This window comes from Venturia canescens, chromosome 3 (genome assembly GCF_019457755.1).
Source record: "Venturia canescens isolate UGA chromosome 3, ASM1945775v1, whole genome shotgun sequence".
Taxonomy (NCBI): domain Eukaryota; kingdom Metazoa; phylum Arthropoda; class Insecta; order Hymenoptera; family Ichneumonidae; genus Venturia; species Venturia canescens.
In genome coordinates, this window is record NC_057423.1 from 12,483,767 (window position 1) to 12,503,465 (window position 19,699).

Genomic DNA, 19,699 nt, shown 5'->3' on the forward strand with positions numbered 1-19,699 from the left:
CGAGCATGAGACGTAAGCGACAGTAATAAGCGTACAGTGCGAAATGAGAGAGAGAGAGAGAGACGAAGAGAAACCGTGTGGTTGTCGCGGAGGCCCGAGAGTGTGGGCTGAAAATGGGAAATTCACACGAGCAACGAAAGCCACAAGAGACACACTTGGATACGGAGCTAGGTGTGCACGCGGGAGGAGAGGAAACGAAGAGGGAGAAGAAAATTTGAGGGAGAGAACCAGAAGGAAAATCCCGGAGGAGAATAGGAAGTTGAGTCAAAGGATAAGAGCGAAGGAGAGTCGTCAGGCATATGAGAAAGACTGGGAGAACTTTGGAAGGGAGAAGGGATGAAGGAAGGGAAGGAGTTTTATTATACTCGTGCGCAGAGACCTTTCCAAAGAGGATGAAAGAGCGAGGGAGAGTGAGAGTGAGGGAGGAAAAAAGGAGAATTTGTTCACCTATGGTGCCCCCTATGGGCGGAGTGTACAGATGCGGAGTCTGCGCTTGCGTCATTGTACTGATGGTGCCCAGGGAGTCGTACAGCTCGGCGGAGGTGGCAATAGCGTTCCCGGGGAATCCACTGTGCTCGTAGTAACCTCCGGTTGGGTTACCGCCACCTCCACCACCGGCGCTACCTCCGCCACCCGTGCTGGGACCATTGCCACCGGTATTTCCGTTACCTCCGCCTGCCCCCGCGCCCCCGAGCTCGCTCAGGAGCTTGTGCTCGTCCTTGATGCTCCATTTACTCGACCACAGCTGTAACAAATGAAATGACTGCGTTTTTTTTCTTCCTACTTTTTCCTCATCTCACTTTTATCAGGCTTTTATTTTTCTCGATCAACGAATGTGTGAAATTCCCAAGCATCCCCGATTCTTTTCCGTTTCGGATCTTCCAAATCGGACCTTCCTCGTGACTTTTCCACGATTTTTAAATACTTTGTTCACACCAGGAATTTCACAATCTTTTTAAAATGGCTCCAAATCTGCATCGCTCTCCGCAGCCCAACGCTTTACTTGCAGTTTCAATAAACAAATTCGTTCGAGTTACGTTCGAGACTTACGTTCGAGTACAACTGATCGCCGTTGTAACTACTCCTTTGCCTCTTAAGGTCGTCTTCGGCATGGTCACTAAGATCACGGTTATCATCTGTAAGAATAAAAAAAAACGGAAGCGAATGAGACTAACAATTGGTTTCTTCTGTTTTGGGTATGGAGATTCCGATGGACTGTTTATACTTGGCTGAATAATGAAGCTATAATGAAAACATGGGCTCGACGCGTTATTAGGGCGATGAGAATCAAGACGAATTAAACCTTCGGCCTCGAATTGAAATTGAATTGGCACACTCAACTGAAACTCGACTCTATGAATGCCACGTTAACTTCTAGTTCTCGAACGAACCCCCGCGGGGTTCGCAGCTCCGCTTGTCCGCGATCTATCCATTTATAAACGCGTGTGTGTTTGGCCGGGTGTACGTGCGGGCAATGCATGGCCATTGATAGATAGAGAAACAATTTCGATTCCATTATACACGTCTTTATTATCTCTCGGGCATCCCAACAGTTTAATATAGAAACACATCGCACCAGCGACACGTGGGACGCGGGAAGAAGGAGAGAATATACCATATTTATTAAGGGATGAAGAGAGCCGAAGGGAGAGAGACAGAGACGGAGAGACAGATGCATGTTCTCTCAAACTCGCACAGCTCCCGTCCCTCGTCGTTCCCATTCGACTTTGCTTTCCATCACTTTCGACCAAAAAAGAGATACTTTTGTACAAAAGCTATAAACGACTATCGAGAATACTTGCACATGACATTTCAATCAAATTTATACATTCTCCCGCTTTCACAGGAACAAACATTCTCAAAAGCTCGACTGGTTTTTTCTTTCCTCGATCACTGTGGGTTTCAATCGATCTGTAATGCTCTTGGCATTCCACGATATCGATGCGCTGAGAAAAAACGTCGTTTTTTTCATCCCAATCCATTTTTTTGGGTGAAATTATGACAAATTCAACTATTCTTTCGTTCGATGGCATTCGATTGTTTTTCTGATTGAATCCTCAAATTTTCTTATGCTATGATATTTCATTATTGCATCAAGACTGAGACTCTGAGCGTAAAAAACAAAAAAAAATCATTCAAAATTCTGTCCTCCATGAAAAGCGGATTGTGTTTTTTCTTCGGAATAACAAAAAGAAAAAAATAGTTGGAAATTTTGAAGATTGGAGTATCAATGGAGCCTCGAAAACGTTTTCAGCTGTCGAAAAAAAAAGTACACGGAGAGACTTCATAGCAAAAATTACTATGTTTTTATATTAACGTCGGACCATATCGATATTATAATAATAATCGCTACAGAGTGTGCAAAATAATGCTAAAGTTTGGGGAAGCGTTACCACAATTCGTAGTAAATAACGCGCTGTACTATATCAAAAATGAACACCGAGCGAATTTTGATCAAAAACATAGTAAATAATGAAATGATTTGATGAAAATTTAGGAGATAATTTGTCCAGTCCAATTCACCAATTTTTAACATTTCGCCAAAGGCACGAGTGACATTCGGATATCGATACATCGTAGTACGATGTAAGATTGTCGCAGACCTAAATTTTGCCTGTCGTACATAGTAAAATTTGCGAGAACTGCTTTCGGCATAAAAATTACTATGCACTTTGGTGAAATGTAACAGAATGGCGATGCTACAAAATATAGAAAATTTTTCTAGCAAATTCATCCGAAATATTCGTATAAAAGTCTCTCCGTGTAGTGAAACAAAGAAACGGATTCGATCCCCCTTCCAAAGAAGGTTGAATTTTCGTAACGACCAAGCCAAAGATTCGCTGTTTTGGTTTTGAAGATCCTGTACGAATGGATTTTTATGTTCACCTGTACTTCGAGAGTTCAATCGGAAGAGTATTGGTGGGGGATTGTCGGAGCGCACAGGAGGTATCTCGAATAATTAAATGACCATCAGAGAAGGTAGATGAAGAGTGTAAAGGGAAGGGAAAGTAGTGCGAGTGTGTGTGTGTGTGTGTCTGGATCGGTGTATTCTCGTCGTGGAGTGCAGCGAGCATAGGGCTCGTTAAAGCTCGCTGTCAAGTTGTGATTGTCCGGCCGGTCGGCCGAGGCTTTCACACAGTAACGAGTCCGTAAAAACGTGTGTGTTATAGGAACGCTGAGAATGGAAGAGGCTCGATCGATCGAAGGGGCGATAGGCGAGTTGCGACTTTTTGCTCGGCAGTTGTTGACGTTCACGTACATTTTGGGAGGTAGAACGCGATTCGGTGTCCGAGTGGAGAACGCGCGGGAGGGTTAAATTCGAGGGGTTTGCCAGAACTAGGCTCGGGGAAACAGTCGCGCAAATCTCGCTGCTGTTGATGCTTCGAGCTTCGAGGCTGTTTGGGAAGGCCGCGAGCTATAAAACCCGAATGCCCCGACGCTATGTACGCGAGGACCGTTACGCGGCCAGTGACATCGGCTGAAAAGACCGGGAGAGCAAAAGAGAGAGAGGGAATTGCCTATGGCGAGCGTTCGAATTTAACGATTAAATCGGGCATATTAATCGAGGCCAGGCTCGAAACGAGCTTGCAAAATCGTCGAGCATCCCCATCCCTTCACCTCCCCGATTTGCCTCTGAATGTTTGCCAAAACTATGCCTCACGTCTGCATCGATGTATAAAAACAAGAAATGCGATTTGGAGGGTCGAAATCCCATTGGATCAATACCCGGAGAGAGGACGATCCGTTTTCTTTGAATCCGAGCACCAAAGTACGTTCCTTTCCTCAGTCCGGCCAACGAACTCTTCGTCGGAAGCATAAACAAGGGTTTTATGAGAAAATATATAAAAGTTCGACGAGTAAGGGCCCGGGGCGAAGGAATTTCGAGTTGTTTTATTGTGCCTTTCGACAGACGCGTGGAAAAAGCATCGGTGTAAAATCGCTGGCTACCGGTCTCAGGTTCACCGATGCTTGACAGATTTGACAGCTTTCGAGTTATGGAAGTTGCCGTGCGCGGATGGGAGTGGAAGGTCAACGAAAAGAGCAGCACAACGAATAATTCGGGAGCTCGGGGGCTCCGAAAAAAGGCTCTTTCTCACTCGATCAACTGCACGTTCGTCTCCTACGGCTTATTCGAAAGCAATTGAGTCAATGTTGAGCAATACAATACACGGGTAATAATGGAGTTTGGGGTGAATCTGGGCCCCTCGCTCTTCCATTTCCCTTTCTTTTTCCATCTCTTTCGAGCTGGGGTGCGTCATTTTTTCGTCTCTATCGTTTCGTCCGGGACGGCGAGACTCCGTTGGTGTCTCGCTGCATCGACGCGGGGTGCGCGCTAACCCTGTGCCGGGCAGATGTAACGCGACAACAAACATCGCCGAACTATTCACGATTCCCCGCGCTACCAGCAGCGTTCTCCCGAGACAATAAAACAACCGCGTCGAATTATTCGTGAAAACAAGCTTTTCTCCCCCGAATTCCCAGACAGCTATCAATCGCTCCAAATTTTCGGATTACCCGGACATGAAATCCGGATCAGTGAAAACCGCGAGAAGTTTTCGTCCCGTGAGACCCCGAAATTCAAAATTCTCGGCGAGAATTCCTCCCCGCAAATTGACGGAATTCATGAAAATTAGTAGAAAAGACGAATTTAATTAAGAACCGCAAACATGAAAGTTCAACGGTCAGGCGGATTTCAACGGTCAAAATATATTTTTGCTTTCCCGTTTTTCGTATTCGTAAATATAATTACACCAAAAAGTTTGATTCAAAGGTCGCAAGAAAGAAGTCGAAAAACCGAGAGGAGGGCGACAGGCGAAGGGGGAGGAAAGAGAATCAGAGGTGGGCAAAGTGAAAAGGGAATTTGCGATCTCCCTAACGCGGAACACACGCTCTCAACTATAATGTGTCACGTTGCTTCCTCGACAACGGTTATACACGCGGATCGATGTGCAGAAGAATATATATGCGAGGCAGGAAACGCGCGGGATCGGCGGTGAAGAGCTCTCTGTGTTTATCATACACACACACACAGACACACACACACACACGTATAAATAAATATATAATTATAGCCACACATGCCTGTAGCCTGTGAAGTTTATAATCTAATGCATGCCTACACCCTCGACCGCCGCATCGCGGCCACAGAGCATTGAGTGCTTTCACCACGATCCCAGCCACTTCCCAACCGCATATCACACACCGTTCATAATCGAATTATATCGAATTACTCCCTTTCTCTAACCCGCTCTCCCTCTCTAGTGTCAAAGCTCTGTACTTCGTCGAGAATCGTATCCGACTCGTCATCTGCCACGTGTTGTCGAGGAATTGAAACGGGAGCACCATCGTACCTGTATCAATGTCATTATTCTTGATTTTGTTGATTTTGTTGATCGATTTGTACACGGAGGAAAGGAAGACGGTGATGCGACAGAATTTTCGCTGCACCAGCAACCTCGCGTGGCTGTCAAAATGGAGCTTGGGACTTTGATCGAAGTCTGCTGGTTGGGGCAACAAAATCGTGGAAATAAACCAAATGAACTCGTCATACGTGAATAATTGGGCTAGAAAATATTGTTGGTTCACTCCCTCAACTTTTGCTGGTTCAAATAAAGATTCGACCCTATGCGAGCTCGCCGTCGTCGAAGTATGGGTCGCCAACTCGATCGAGGAAGGGAATCTATGGAAAAACTATCGAATCGACTGGCCAGTTAAAATTTACGTAACCCTGCCATTTCGTGATAATCATCGATCGACTCCATCCATAGTCCCTGCGGGCAAGAGCCAACGTGGGAGAAAAAGCCAGACGTACAAGTTATACTGAGCAATGAAACTCACATCTGCAACGAGAATACCGTTGTGTTGAATCAGCCACTTTGTTTTACAGTGTTCAAAAAATTTCGCACTCTTTTGTGGGGGAGAAATTATGGTACGGTGTTGCAAAAAATGAAGAGCTTAAATGTCGTTTGAATCGATGGATTCGTGGGTTATTCTATAGTTTATAAATGTTGAGTCACGAAACCGAAAGAAATTTTGGAACGTACGATAATGACGAGTTCATTGTATTTGGTTGAAGTTGAATTACCGGTGTGAAAAAGTGGCTTACGGACGATGCGATCTCGATACTTTTTTCTGACCTGCATCTCTGGGTGAACTTTGACGCAGAATGACAATTTGAACTCTCAGGCTAATGTTGAGGGAGAAAAAGAAATTCTGCGAAGGGTTGGAGACGAATTTTCTCGTGGTTTTTTACTCGGGAGAGCCGCAATTCGATGCGGACTCGAGAGGAAAAGTTTCAACAGGAGCGTGTCGAGGCTGCGAGGGTTCGAACGCACAAAGTGCAACGCCACTGTGCGATTTTCTAGTGTATATATAAATATACGGATCCGTGTATTGATGAGTTTTACTTGCTCGGTCGCGTGAGCAGTCACGTGTCGGGAATATTTCTGGACTCTGAGCTTTATTCACGCAACGACAGAGGAGAATGAATGGTTTCTCCTCTCATTTTTGCCTCTTCCCACCCTCTTTCTCGCGTTAGAATCGCGTGTGCCACGTGTTCGACGACGTTTGACTGATACTTTCATACACGAGCGGCGAAGGAACTTGCGTTGTTGGTGTTGCCGGCGCACTCGAGGGTCGTTTGTGTTTCTGGATTTGGACTCTTCTCGGATGTCTCATTATTTCGAATTTTTTCAACTTAGCATAAACTTGGCGAGACACCTTGGGACAGCGATTCGTGAACGATTTTTGCCTCGAAACGCCAACTCCGGTTGTTGAACCGGGTCAAAGGTTCCCACACAATTCTCACGACTCGTATCATCCGAGGACAAAGACCAGACAGAGAAATTACGAAGAAAATAAACTCGGGACTCGATGCTTTTTTTTCCTCTTCAAACAAGATTTCTCACATCCGGAGTTATTAAATTCCGTGACAAATGCGAGAAAGAGAGAAATAAGATTGAGGTGAAAACGTACACTGATTACTGTTTTTGTTGTTACTTCGCGCAGCGCGAAGCTCGAACTTTGCCTTTTGATTGAAACATTAAAAACGCGTAGAATCTCGTTCAGGAGCAATTTTCTAGAAAAAGCATAAGCAAAATGCTTCCAAAAAGGGATGGGAATTGTGTTTAAAATCCTTAATTCGAATCGCGATCTGAGAAAATTTGCGGTGTGTCTTTCATCGAAATTCTCTACGACACTGACGAAATACCGTTGAAATATTAAAATATTTCGTTGCAAAAGTATTCAGCAAAATTACTTCATCCCCCCAACAAAATCTACACAGTCTCACCAAAGTTTCGTTTCAGTATAAAAAAGGATTGATCGTGATATTCGAAATTTTGTTGCCTTAAAAAAAAACCGTTTCCAGTGCGGATCTTTCTCCAACGAAAACGCGATTCGCGCCATCGAAATTCCGAGTCGTACGAGAGGCTGAAATTTGTTCATCTCACCATCGTCGGTACGTTTCCTCTTGATGCTATTTCCATTAGGATCTTGATGATGAGCCGGTATACCGAGGATCCCGCTGATGCTGTATGCGTTTGGTGCAGCGGACGCTGCAGCAGGATGACCACCAGCGGTTGCAGGTGCATGAGCTATCACAGATACCGATCCACCAGAGCCTGGTTGACCCTGTTGCTGGCCCTGTTGTTGAGCCTGTTGTTGTTGATGCGCGTGTTTCGCTTTTTCCGCAGCCTTGTTTCTCACGATTCTGTGAACAAACAGAAATTCCGCAACATGTAAGACGCTCATTAAATTCAAAGCCGCATGGAATTTTATTAAAAAATCTGCGATTTTATCAATTCTCTCGTTTTTTATCGTGTCTCAACATTCGAGAATGTGATTTTTACGAAAAAAACTGTCTCGTTTCAATGGCCATTCGCTATGAAAATGCACAGAACGACATCAAAAGGGCTGGAACAACGGAGATCATTAATTAGGATTACACGGGTCAGTTGGCCTGTCCGCCCTCACAGTTGTTCGAAAAAGAGACTTTTCGTGGTCACTGATTCAGCGAATCGCTCGAGGGTTGGTGAGCGGAGCTGATATCTTCGAACGTGTAACAATTACAAACCGTTTTTGCCAAAATATTGACAAGACTGGTTCAAATATTCGTTTTCGTCACCTTGCTCTTATTTTCGGAGGCTCGAAGCGTCGAATTTCAATTGTTCGCGAACGATTTTTCAACCGCAAAACCAAAATGACAAGCACGAAAAAATGTGAAAGTTTTCAGACTAAAAAAGTGTTCGACTTTGAACAGAAAGTCTCGTGCACCATCGGCGAAATGTGCGAATAAACAGTGAGAGGATGACTGTGATCCGTGACGAGGCAAAAGTGAGGATAATGTCGAGGGAGTGAGAGCGAGAAAAAAAGCGCGTGTAAAGAATGTTTATGGATCGAGAGGTTGAGCGCCGACTAACGAAGCTTAGATCCCTGACGTCTGTTCGGAGGAAACATATCGCCCTGGTCTCGTGGCTGTTCAGTAAGCGATAATACGCGGGCGTGTACAACCGCGTGCTTATTATAAACCTCGTGTTTTCATATATTCATAGGTGGAGCAATCTTAGCGGTATTTTCTCGACGCTCAGTGGTCAGACGCGTCTCGACGTACGTATCGATCATTCTGACGAATAATCACACGTGTCGTTCCCCAGCCACGTTATAAATCTTCCGTGTCCTAGCCAACACACTATAATACACGTTATTATAATTCCACGCTGTCTTTAACGCTGTAGAGCGATTATATCACGAGCTCATTGAGCCATCAACCGCGTTCGAGTACTCATCGAGACCTCGCAACGTTGCGCAACCTTTTCGTGTCTCTAACATTTAGGCAAAAAAAGCCCCTGAACTCGTAACTTTGGAGGAAAAATATGTTCGGACTTTTCTCAATCGATTCGTGACCAACGATGTTTTGGCACTGAGAAGAGGGCTCGAAACGTTCGCGAGGATAAATAGAAAGTGGAGGGTTCGTGGCATTTTAGGCATCGATCATTTGAAAATGAAATGCTGTCTGAACTTTTGACGAGAATCCAGTTTTTGGATGGCTCCCGTTAATTTGCTTTCGCGATGAAAAAGTCCCTGGAAGTGGTGAGATGAAATATTTGAATATGTGTCTGAGAACGAATTGAATTTTGGGTGCGTTCAGAGTATTTTGTGCGTGCTGGGATCTGGGATTGTAATACAAACGGCTTTCGGGAGAGTTTGTAATGTCCCAACATTAAGGCCGTTCGTTCCGCGGGTTCGCGCGGATGTGTTTGCGGCCAAGGTAATCGGGGCTCCGAGGTTTTCTCTCTCTCCCTCCCTCTCATTCGGTCTATAGTTATATCGGCTGCAGTTTCGTGTGTTTTCGTGAGCGACACGGCGATCAATCAGATGACACCTGTTGCCCTGAAATCTCTCGTTTCTCTCTTCCTCCTTCTCCCTCTATTTCTCTTTCTCTCGAACCTCCGCTCTCCTTCATTACTCGCGTGTTTTCCCTTCGCTCGGCACCTTCCCCAATTCCCAACAATTAGCAGCGATCCTTATCAGGCCTCGTGAGAGAGGCTCTCGAGAATCGAGGATAGTCTCGTACGAGAAGCACCAGGAGAATTCACCCCTGATACGGCACGAACGAACTCGAGGGGAGGGAACGTTATCGTGTGAGAGGATCGAACAACGACCCTTCAACTTTTCTTTTTCGACATTCCGAGGCAACGATGATTCGGCACTTAGCGAAGAATTAACGAGACCGATCGTTGTCTTCGTGCGATTGATCGCGGCTTCTTGTGGATCCAATTTCGAAAGCATCCGAAAAATTTGATGAATTTCTATGGTTTCATAATGCGGCAATAATTTGAGCGAATCTCGAAGCAGTTGCTGTATCCAATGGAAGCACCGAAATTGAGAAATTTCGCGAGATTTTTCGCAGGTTCTCTTCTGTCTTTCCATCCGTGTTTTTCGAAGCCGGGAACCAGCAGAAATTGCAAGAGCAGAGGGAAGGTGTGACGGCGCAGTTGAGAGTCTTGGCATCAAGCGACGGGGGTTGGTAAAGTCAAGACCAAAATTATGGGGGCAGCGAAGCGAGGCGAGGCACCACGTGGCAAGAAAGCTATGCCTCCCTTGGCACACCAATATCGTTCCCCAACGAGCACTCCAGAACTAAACTACCACTCGACTATATCCACGATCCCCAAACTCTTGTGATCACGCTGCTCTTGCTCCCGCTCTCTTTGACAAAAACTTGCGATGCCACTTGCACGAATTGGACTGCTCCAAGCCGGTGGAGATTTTCTTAAGCTCGATTATTTTGTTCTTGGGGAACCCCATTAAAGTGAACACCCTCAGACAGAAAATCGCAGCAGTTTCGTAGAGACGAACGTAAAGTGCATTTCGCGTTTGAAAAAATCTTGCCAATCATCATTTCGTGACAAGTGCAAAGAAAGTTGGAGTTTAACGAACATTTGACAACTAAATACCGTTGGGAAGGGTGAAACGATGAGAAAAGATCCAAAGATTCGAATGTACGTGGACACGATGAGCCTCGTTTTCATGCCCCCGCTTTTTTCCGGAGCCATTAAAATCGACTTTTTCAAACGCTCGTCCCTTCTCCCTGGTTGCAGGCGAGTCGCCGATTATAATTTCCCTGGAGAGTTTAATCGCTGCAAAAGCGCGTGGCAGCGACCACGGGAATTCGTATTGGAGAGAACGCGACAAAACGATGCAAGCGAGAGTGTCATGCACGTGTACAAACAAATGGAGAGAGGGCAAAATCGAGAAGCGAGTGGTGGAAATACGAGTGCACGAATCGATGGATCTGCGATAGCTTTGCACGTTTTTTCCGGTAAAAAACAGACGCGCGAGGTAGTCTCAAATTTAATACACACCGAGTGTACGAAATCGTTAGATAAAATGTAGGTAGAATTCGGAGAGAGTGTATGACGGAGTTAGCGCAGCATCCGTGAAAGGTTAATACTGGTAAAACGTCGAGAAGCGAAGGCGAAGAAGAGAAAAGATGCGAGCTTTGCGTACGAAAGGCTCTTTCGCGGGAGAGCGAGACAGAAAGAAAGAGTGAATATCAAAAAGAAGAACAAGAAGGAAAGAGAGGGAGAGATGCTCCTTCTCTATTCTCGAGGCTCTGGTCTGGAACCACAAACTTTAATGTTAGCATTACTTTTATGCTCGACTTTATGCCAAGTATACCCATCAAATATATGACTTGGGTTCATATATAAACGTATATATTCCTCGCCCCGACTCCCTTTCTGAAAGGGAAGAAGAGCGAGAGAGCGAGAGAGCGAGAGAGAGTTCTATCCGAGGCTAAATTATTGCGAATAAAACTTTATACCCAAATTACCTCGACGCAAACTTTATCGGAATCGTACGACGACGTTCTGGTGTTGCCGCATCTCCGCGCCGGTTTAAAGACGAGAATGACGGTTAAGGGGAGTGAAACGGAACAAGAATCGTGATGCAGAGAGAGAGAGAGAGTTATGTGGAGATCCATCTTAACTGTTTCTAGGTACATCCGCGAACAAATGTCATTCGATCTCTTACGATAGAGTTGCATTCTCCAGGAAGGTTGAAACGAGCCATCAATTTTTCTCGAAGTATCAATCCAAATGATATGACATCGCATTGTCTACGTACGTAAATCGTGTTCTGATACACGACGTCGTTTCTCGATAATAAAAATTGCCAATAAAAGCACACAAGATTTTGAGGATCGTTCATTGTGTACAAATGCTTTTTATCTGTAGCAAAATGCAAACTCGATTCTTCCGAGCCCGGCGTTCCTCAATCGACATCGCGTTGCTTGTGTGTTCCCGATGACAAAATAAAAAGTTACTTCAGTACGTTACGAAACGGGAAAACAAAAGGATTTCCATTGTGCAGCAGATCGGTGAAAATCCTGGAGCGTTAAGGGCCCGCAGGTACGGTGATCCAGCCTAGGATCATCGAGGGTTAAACGTTTGGGCGTGTACACGACGCTTTTTGCGGTGTTAATACCTTCAGTTAAAGTTATTACCAGCCGTTATATGCGCTCACGAGCTTACGAGTTGGTTTTGCGATGGCATTGGATGCTGCTGCTTGTGGTAGCAAGTGAGCGTTACAGGGCGGTAGAGGGCCGAGAGAGAAAGAAAAAAGATAGAAAATCTGAGAGCCACGCAGGCAAGAGAGCGAGTGGAAGCGAGAGCCGAAGGGAGGAAAGGCGAGAGGATCGTGGGGGATTTAAGGGTGGATTCGGAGGATTTAGCGGATCCCGCAAGGACAGATGCTTTTCCGTGTGTCTCGGTGTACAAGTTGGAAAGCCTGGGGGTTTGTGCGAGAAGCTGAGCTGCTGCGAGGAGGGTCACGACGCGACGGAGAGTCTGTTCGGGCGAGAACGACGAACAAGTCAAGTCCTCGAGAATTTCCACGTCTCTCTATTTCCCCTTTCCGTCTCTCCTCTCTCCTTTGCTCTCGCCTTCCGGCGACGACGATCTCTCCGAACTCTCCGCAAAGCGTGTAACACCCGAGCTTGCTACAACCCCTGCGAAGAGACACACAATACGGGACTCGCTCTTCTCCTCCATTGTCCCGCCTCCCTTCACCCTCCGCCGGTAAAGCACTGAGAAACAGTCTCTCCGCGCAAAGGTTGTCGTACAATAGCTTCAAAAGGTGTATGTACTCTGATATTCCACCACCTAAGAAAAGAGAAGGAAGTGAGACACGAATCTCCAAGAATAAGAGAAAGAAGCGACCCGGTAATGTGCCCTCCAACACCGCGACCATCTCGCTCATACCTTTTCTCTTTATCTCTGTTGCCTTCATTGCGTTCTACCACACCGGAGGTGGCAGCAACTCTATACAAGCCGAGAGGACAAAGCCGCCACTCGAAACCAAGAAATATACACCAAATATATCCTCGCATTCGTATATAAATGTGAGCTCTTTCACTATTTCGACTCTAAAAACGCTCGTGTTTGCTCGTCAAAGCCAACCTTGAAGATCATCCAGTTTTACAGAGCTTCGTCCGCAATTCCGGATCGTTCATTCGCGGATATTCTGGTAAAACCTGCTCGAATGTCTCAATTAACCCGCTCAGACCGAGGCCTGTTTCACGTTGAAGAAAAATTACTCCCTTCATATTTAATCTCAAGATACTTTCTATAGTTTAGGAATCCGTTGTGAGAATTCATTTTTTTTTTGGAAAATACGAATTTTTGAATGTTGGGTGCGCGCAGCACCATGCAGGTGCTTGGGAGGTAAAATCAGGAAAATTTACGAACGAATCTGGCACCTAACACCTTAAATACATCGTATTAGCTTTCCTTTGAAAGGATATGACGTTTGGAGTATGAAAAATAAAAGTGTACTCGCTTTTATATTGCGATAACTGAAGCGGCACGTTTTCACATAATTCAACACGAAACGCCGGTTTCGTATTAATATTTCGACGAGTTAAAGTACACGTAAAGAACGATTAGTTTTGAGAAATATACTATTTTTCAAGAATTTTCAAAGTATTTAGGCACCGATACAAACAGCATAGTATTTTTTGAATTTTGTTATTTTTCGTCCCTTGAATTCTAAACAGCTTTATGTCGATAGCAAAAAGCGATGCACCTGAGAACCATATTTCGTTTTATTTTCGAGTGTTATTCATAAAATAAGAGGAAATGTATTGTTATCACAAATTTTGACTGCATGTCAGCATAGTAAATTTTATGACAAATACACGAATATACACCGAATACGTTCGACATTTTACCATATACTTTTTTCAGGGTTACCCGAGCATACTTAACAATATAAATATTTGAAGTGACTGAAAACATTTTTTACCATGTCTAAGAGAAAAAGACTCGTGAGTCTTTTGAATAAAAGGCTTGGGTATTAGTCTTTTTACTATGGCGGATAGAACAATTGTTTTACTGCTCTTCGAATTAATGCTGCAATCAAGTTCGTATATACAGTCCCCGAGATATTATATTCCTAGTACTTTCCTCTAGAATTTTTGGCCTCGTTTTCTCCGTGCAGTTTATCTCTTGGTTTAGGAGTATCTATATGATGCAATATAACCTTGCTTGATCGAAGTAGGCAGTTAGAACTCCGACCTTACTGATCGAGCAGTTTCATGGGGATTAATTTGAAATTCAATGAAAATCTTGAGGAATTTGAATCTGTCAGAAGGTTTTTTCTTTGCCGACGACCCGGATACGACTCCGTTTTCAGCGCCTCTCGAATTTGGAACCGCATCGATCGCGCAATAAGCTTAGATTATTCAAGCGACATTCATACGGATTCCTTTGCCTTCGGATAGATCAATTTCGTCTCCATTCAAACAAAGGTCAACCCCGTTCGGAGGACGTCGAATATGGCCACGGGGTCTCTCTTTCGGTTTGATGAAGTGTCTTCCAGCACTTTGGCACACCTATATGAAGGTGCGACGAGTGTATCCCGAAAGCCCGGCCCCGGAGTACATTATATTACGTCTGTGGATAGTTCATAGCCCGGTATTGTACAAAAAGGCAGCTGCTTTTCAACGCTCACCGCTTGGGGATGCTCCGGACATATTTTCCGTCTCTCTTCGTTCCCATGTTCCATTTAAACGTACACACATAACAATACTGAACCCACTGGAAGTGCGAAACATATATTCGTACACATATGGACGAGCGTGTATATTATATTCGTATTATTTCTCGCTTCCGTACCCTCTGCTGGGGAGCAAAAGGGCCCGAGTCGTTGGCCACGCGAGGCAAGGTTCGCCAGCGTTACGTCTTTTCGCGCAGCAGCTAAATCGTAGGCCAAAAACTCGTAAAGTTTCAGGCTCCATCGTTTGAAACGGTGAAACGCGTGGCGCTAGGCCCTTCTGACCTTCAGCGATGGATCTGCACAGCACATACCGCAGAGTTTCTTGCGTTGACTAAATTTTCCTACGTACGAGCGAAGCACACATACGCTTTTGGCACCCTCGCCCTTTTCTCGTGTATGTTTGTTTGTGACGAGACTGCGCGCATCCGGAGGACAAAAGGTGTGCTCTCGACCAACAATGCTCACCGTCGACTCGGGAGTCAACAGTCACCGACTATTCCACTTCTGAAGCACAATGTAACGCACGATTTATAGTATATTATACACTCATCCCGTACATCCACGAATTTCATACGCGTAGCTGATGTCCGTATACGCAGATGAAAAATGAATATAGTTGCTTCTGCCTCGAGCGACAACTTCAAAGTCCCCTTCCGCTTTCGGCAGCGAGGACGATCCCAGAGTGTATAATGTTTCGTTTTGCTGTTCGATGAAGCATGGGAAATAAAGATGAAGCTCGGGTTCACGAAGATGTGTGAGTCCGTGAGCGAGTGACGGAGAGTTCATCTTCCGGGCATTATACGAGCGAATCCTCGTGTCGTATACCAGCAGCATTGTGTCGATTGGCTCAAAGTACCATCGAATTATCATCCCTCGTGGATGCCCCCCGCCGGATTCCCCTCCGACCCGTTAATGCTCTTCTGATCCACTCGACATTGCAGTCGCGTTTCGTTTGTGTTGGTCTATGTTTGAAGTCAATTTGAAATTGAGACCGGACTAATGCCAGGGAGGAGGTGAAGAGAGGGAAGGGGGATTCGGGCGTTACAGATTTTGGATACCGTCCAGCTAACGCTGCGATGAGCCTGTGAAACTATTTAATGCAATCTATTCCCTGCTCAGCCTCGTCGAAAACAGAGAGAATCGTGTGCTGCTCGTGCGGTGTACTGTGTTGTTGCACGTGTGTCATTCGCAGATTAATTGGAAGGGCTGACCTCGTCATTTATTCGCAACGTTAAATAACATTCGTCATCGGTCATGCATCACACGCACATTGCAATCTCAAAAATAGACTCTCCTAATTTTAGGAATCAAAGGACCCGAACTAATTCAAGCCTCTTTTTGTTTTGTTGAACCAGCAACTAATTACCAACGTCCGCAGTAACGCATTTGGGGAACTTGGTTCCTGCGAAAACTCCAAACCGAATTGCTTTCGTTTCGTACACTCGACATGAACAAAAAGTAAACTATAACGATATATCTGGAAAATAAAGGAATTGGACGCCTTCTTTCAAAAAGTCTCCAGCTTCGGATCTTTCCTGTAGGACCGGACGTTTCCGGAAGAACCCAGGGACAAAGGGACGGAGCAACATCACTGAAAATCTCTCGGCCCTAGCTTTACCGGGGTCGGTTCGTTCGCAGAGCAGGGCCACTAGTGCCACAGTAGCGGACGACGACCATCCGGTTTCATCGCGGTTCCGTCTGTCGACTGACGTTTCCACGGCAACCCGGATTCCCAGTTTCACGGAGGCTCTGACGTGCACGAGGATGCCCAGGCGTTCGTGCTAATTTGGCCTGACTTTTTCTGACGTATTTCCAAGCGAATTCAACGCGAATTATGATTTTTTCAAATATTCTCCAAAACTCAATTTTGTGGAAATTCTCAATCGACCTGAATCGTTCCAGTATCTCAAATATTTGGGACTAAAGATAAATGCACAAACGTTACAAAGTGCGATGACAAATAGTTGAAGATATTTCGGATTTCAAGTATTTCGAATCCTTCAAATTGAACGAAGGGTTCGCATTCGCACCAGGCTCCCAAAAATCCTGCCCCGATACGCCACTGGAAAGCAGTATTTCCTACGGATTCGCGTTCGTACACAAGAATATTCACGAATGAAAAGTGGCTTTGAGAGCAGTTGGAAAGCGAAAAAGCTCTTGCTCGGTAATTTCCGAGCGCATCGCCAGGGGGATTTTGAGCGAGAGAATATAGCGAGTTATGGAGAAACATGGTCGAGGGATGAGAGAAACGGAGGAGCGTAATTGTAACTTCATTTGAGGCTAATTTTGGCCGGAGGGTATGATGAAACGCGGTAATAATTGCATTATCCAGACAAAGGACGGTTATGGATACGCGTCGCGTACTACTTCCCTCTGTTGGGGGAATTCGCGCTCTCGCTTTCCTCTCTTCTGTTCCTCTTGCTCTGCCTATACCAACGAGCAGGACGATGCGGAGACGCCGACGACGACGACGCTGTTATACATGCCTTTCGGTTGAGGGATATCGCGTCGCGTCGCGTCGCGATGCTGCTGGTAGTGGTAGCGGCTCTGCCCGTTGGGTGTTCTCGAAAAGCCACCAACCCCCTGCTCGTCTCTCTCTCTTACTCTCTCGCCAACGAGGCACGAACCAACCCTCGAGGATTGCCTGCTATACGGCTAGCTGCGAAGGGAGGAGGCACGAAGCTTCCGTGCAAATATGGCTGCTGCTGCTGCTGCTTTAACGAACCTCTCGCTTCCCTGTATGCTCCGTCTTTCTATATACTGTCCTCGGCACCATATTGCATCTTTGCGTCTACATGGCGTACATTTAACTGTAGTCAAAGTGCCGTACGAATGTGATGTCAATTGTAGAGTAACTTTCAGCGATTGAAGGAAATTTAGGTCCACGATGAGGACTGAAATTCCTATTGCTCGGAGCGTAGAGATTCCAGGACGATTTGCAAATTTCATAAAAGTTCATAAACAGCGTATATCGAACCGATTTGATACCTCGAAATAAGTTCGAATGTCACGAAACCGTGTGATTTGTAGCACGACTCGAGAGCCCCTCGCTCGCCATACCGAGTCCTCGTACAATCTATGCACCATCGAACGAAGATGATGGCGAAAATACTCTTATAAAAATATGAAATGGCGGAGCATCGCCGCGGGGGTTTTTCTGGAAGAGCAGAATAGCAAATAAGCGAGCAGTGGGCCAGGGCGTTATTTATGACGATGTAATTTAATAACCGGGGTGCAAGGGTGGTGTCGGTAAAAAAATAAGAGAGAAGGTTAAAAAAAGATGAACAGGGAGATAGTGTAATCCGGCGGAGGGCCCCGAGTGCCGAAAGTGGCATGAAAGTAGCAGCGACGAGCAGGCTCGCATTTCTATTGGCCGTTCCATGCTTTCTTTTCGTTGGGGCTGCTTCGTCTTTCTCTCGTTCACGTATCTCCTCGGTTAGCGGAGCTTCCAGTCGGCAAAAAGAGCGGAGGAAAGTAGCGAGCGAGCCATATGGTCGCGGGACGAGCGGAGGAGCGCAACTCCGTGCGTTTCTTGGGGTGCGAAATGATATGGAAGTAATGGAGAGAAGGCGAGATAGAAAGAGGCCAGAAGCAGTGAGGCTGGCTTCATTGTGCATCCGGGAGATTGACCCGTCCGATAGAGCACGATGATTCGAGTTGAATAAAAACTGTTGCTATATAACTATACACACATATTTACGAATATAATATACTTCTGGGTTATACTTGTGCATGCCGAACATTGCACTGGGTAACCTTCCTCCGCCTACCTCGTCCTCAGACCCGATGACAGATTGATACAATTCCCGTGAGCGCGATTCCGCACGACAGATTTTCCACCAACTGTCGTCTTTCTCTCGCTCGACTAGGGTCGAGTCGACCCGCACTCTTTCCCCGTAGAGGCGCTCGATCGTTCTCGATTATGTCGAATTAAATCGACGAAGAATAAAGCCAGTGCGGAGCGATCGCGAGGCGATGGAATATATGATAAGGAGCTCGAAGGGGGTGAGCGAACGTTCTTTTTCCTTCTGATGCTCACGCACGGGAATGATTGATTTGCCAGCGGCTTCTCTGCGCGACTGCTTAACAGGTGGAGTCGTTTTTCGGGCTGTTGGTCATTAGGCTCGATGGGATATTACGCCGAAAAAAACAGTGAATTCGCGACTGGAAGCTGCGAGTTTCAACGCCTTTTGAGAGCATTAAAAAATCCCGTTGCGGATCCTTCAGACGCTTTGAGCGCGACGAGAAAACATGGAGTTTTGGGAAAGTCGAACTGCCATCAATCAAGCGTCCGCGCGGACAATAATAGCCGTATGTTGCCCACAAACGTCACCCGGGAACCGTACGTCTTATTTTTTCATGTTCTCTACTGTACAAAATGAAGTTTGTGTATGTGCACGCGTCTGGGTAGTGGAAAACGAAGGAGGCTGGACCGGGCGTAAAGCCCTCGGGCGAATCTAGCTCCTTATCGATCCTGCCCCTAAGAGACTCTCGTTCCCTGTCTCCTTTCTCTTCTCCGTGCTCTTAGCTTTCTCAGTCTTTCTCTGTCCCTCGCTTTTTCTCTTTTGCTCGTGCTATATACAGCCGTATACACTTTGGTGGAGTACGCGAAAGCCCGAAGCTCGATTGAGCTTATACACTACAGTTCTGTGAGGAGGGGTTACGGTAGCGTAAGAGCCCGATCTATATAGAGGGTACGTAACGTTTGTTGGACGGGAGGAAAAGAGAGAAAGAGGAGTGCGGTGAAGAGAGGAGTCTACTTGAGCGTGACTCCGCAGCCCAAGCCGAGCCTATCAATATTTCCTCCACCAAAATCCGGGCCGTTCCTCCCTTGTACCTTCGATCTTTCTTTCCCTTTTTCTCCATCTTTTCCCTCGTTATTGTCCTTTTATTTCGTCATTTTCCCCCGGGCACCGCAAAAAGATTTCTCCTCGCTGATCGTGGCTTCCGCGAACTGTGGCGACTTTCTCTTGAAGGATTTTTTTCCATATGGAAGCTTGATATTTGTGCGGCCGAGTTGAATCGAAGAAAGATCGAAAATGCGGTAGCACTTTCGTGGCTCTCCAATATCACGAAACATCACGATGACGTTTGCCTTACTTTTTTTTCGGGTGGGGTTCGAAATTTCGAATAACCGAAT

At 45.8% G+C, this 19,699-nt stretch overlaps 1 protein-coding gene and 1 long non-coding RNA gene across 6 annotated transcripts in view; one reads left to right on the plus strand and one right to left on the minus strand.

Moving 5' to 3' along the window:
• The window catches only part of LOC122408014 (uncharacterized), a 99,956-nt gene that overhangs the window by 15,669 nt on the left and 64,588 nt on the right, over nucleotides 1–19,699 (plus strand). The gene's annotated exons all lie outside the window — the stretch shown is intronic.
• sv (shaven) overlaps nucleotides 1–19,699 on the minus strand; it is a 147,889-nt gene that overhangs the window by 6,779 nt on the left and 121,411 nt on the right. For all 5 annotated transcript variants that reach the window (XM_043414531.1, XM_043414527.1, XM_043414528.1 and 2 more), the window contains 3 exons: nucleotides 7,452–7,711; nucleotides 1,051–1,136; nucleotides 448–745 (listed from right to left, as the gene is read on the minus strand). In XM_043414531.1, coding sequence (XP_043270466.1) covers nucleotides 448–745; nucleotides 1,051–1,136; nucleotides 7,452–7,711 — 644 coding nt within the window. The remainder of the gene's footprint in view (nucleotides 1–447; nucleotides 746–1,050; nucleotides 1,137–7,451; nucleotides 7,712–19,699) is intronic.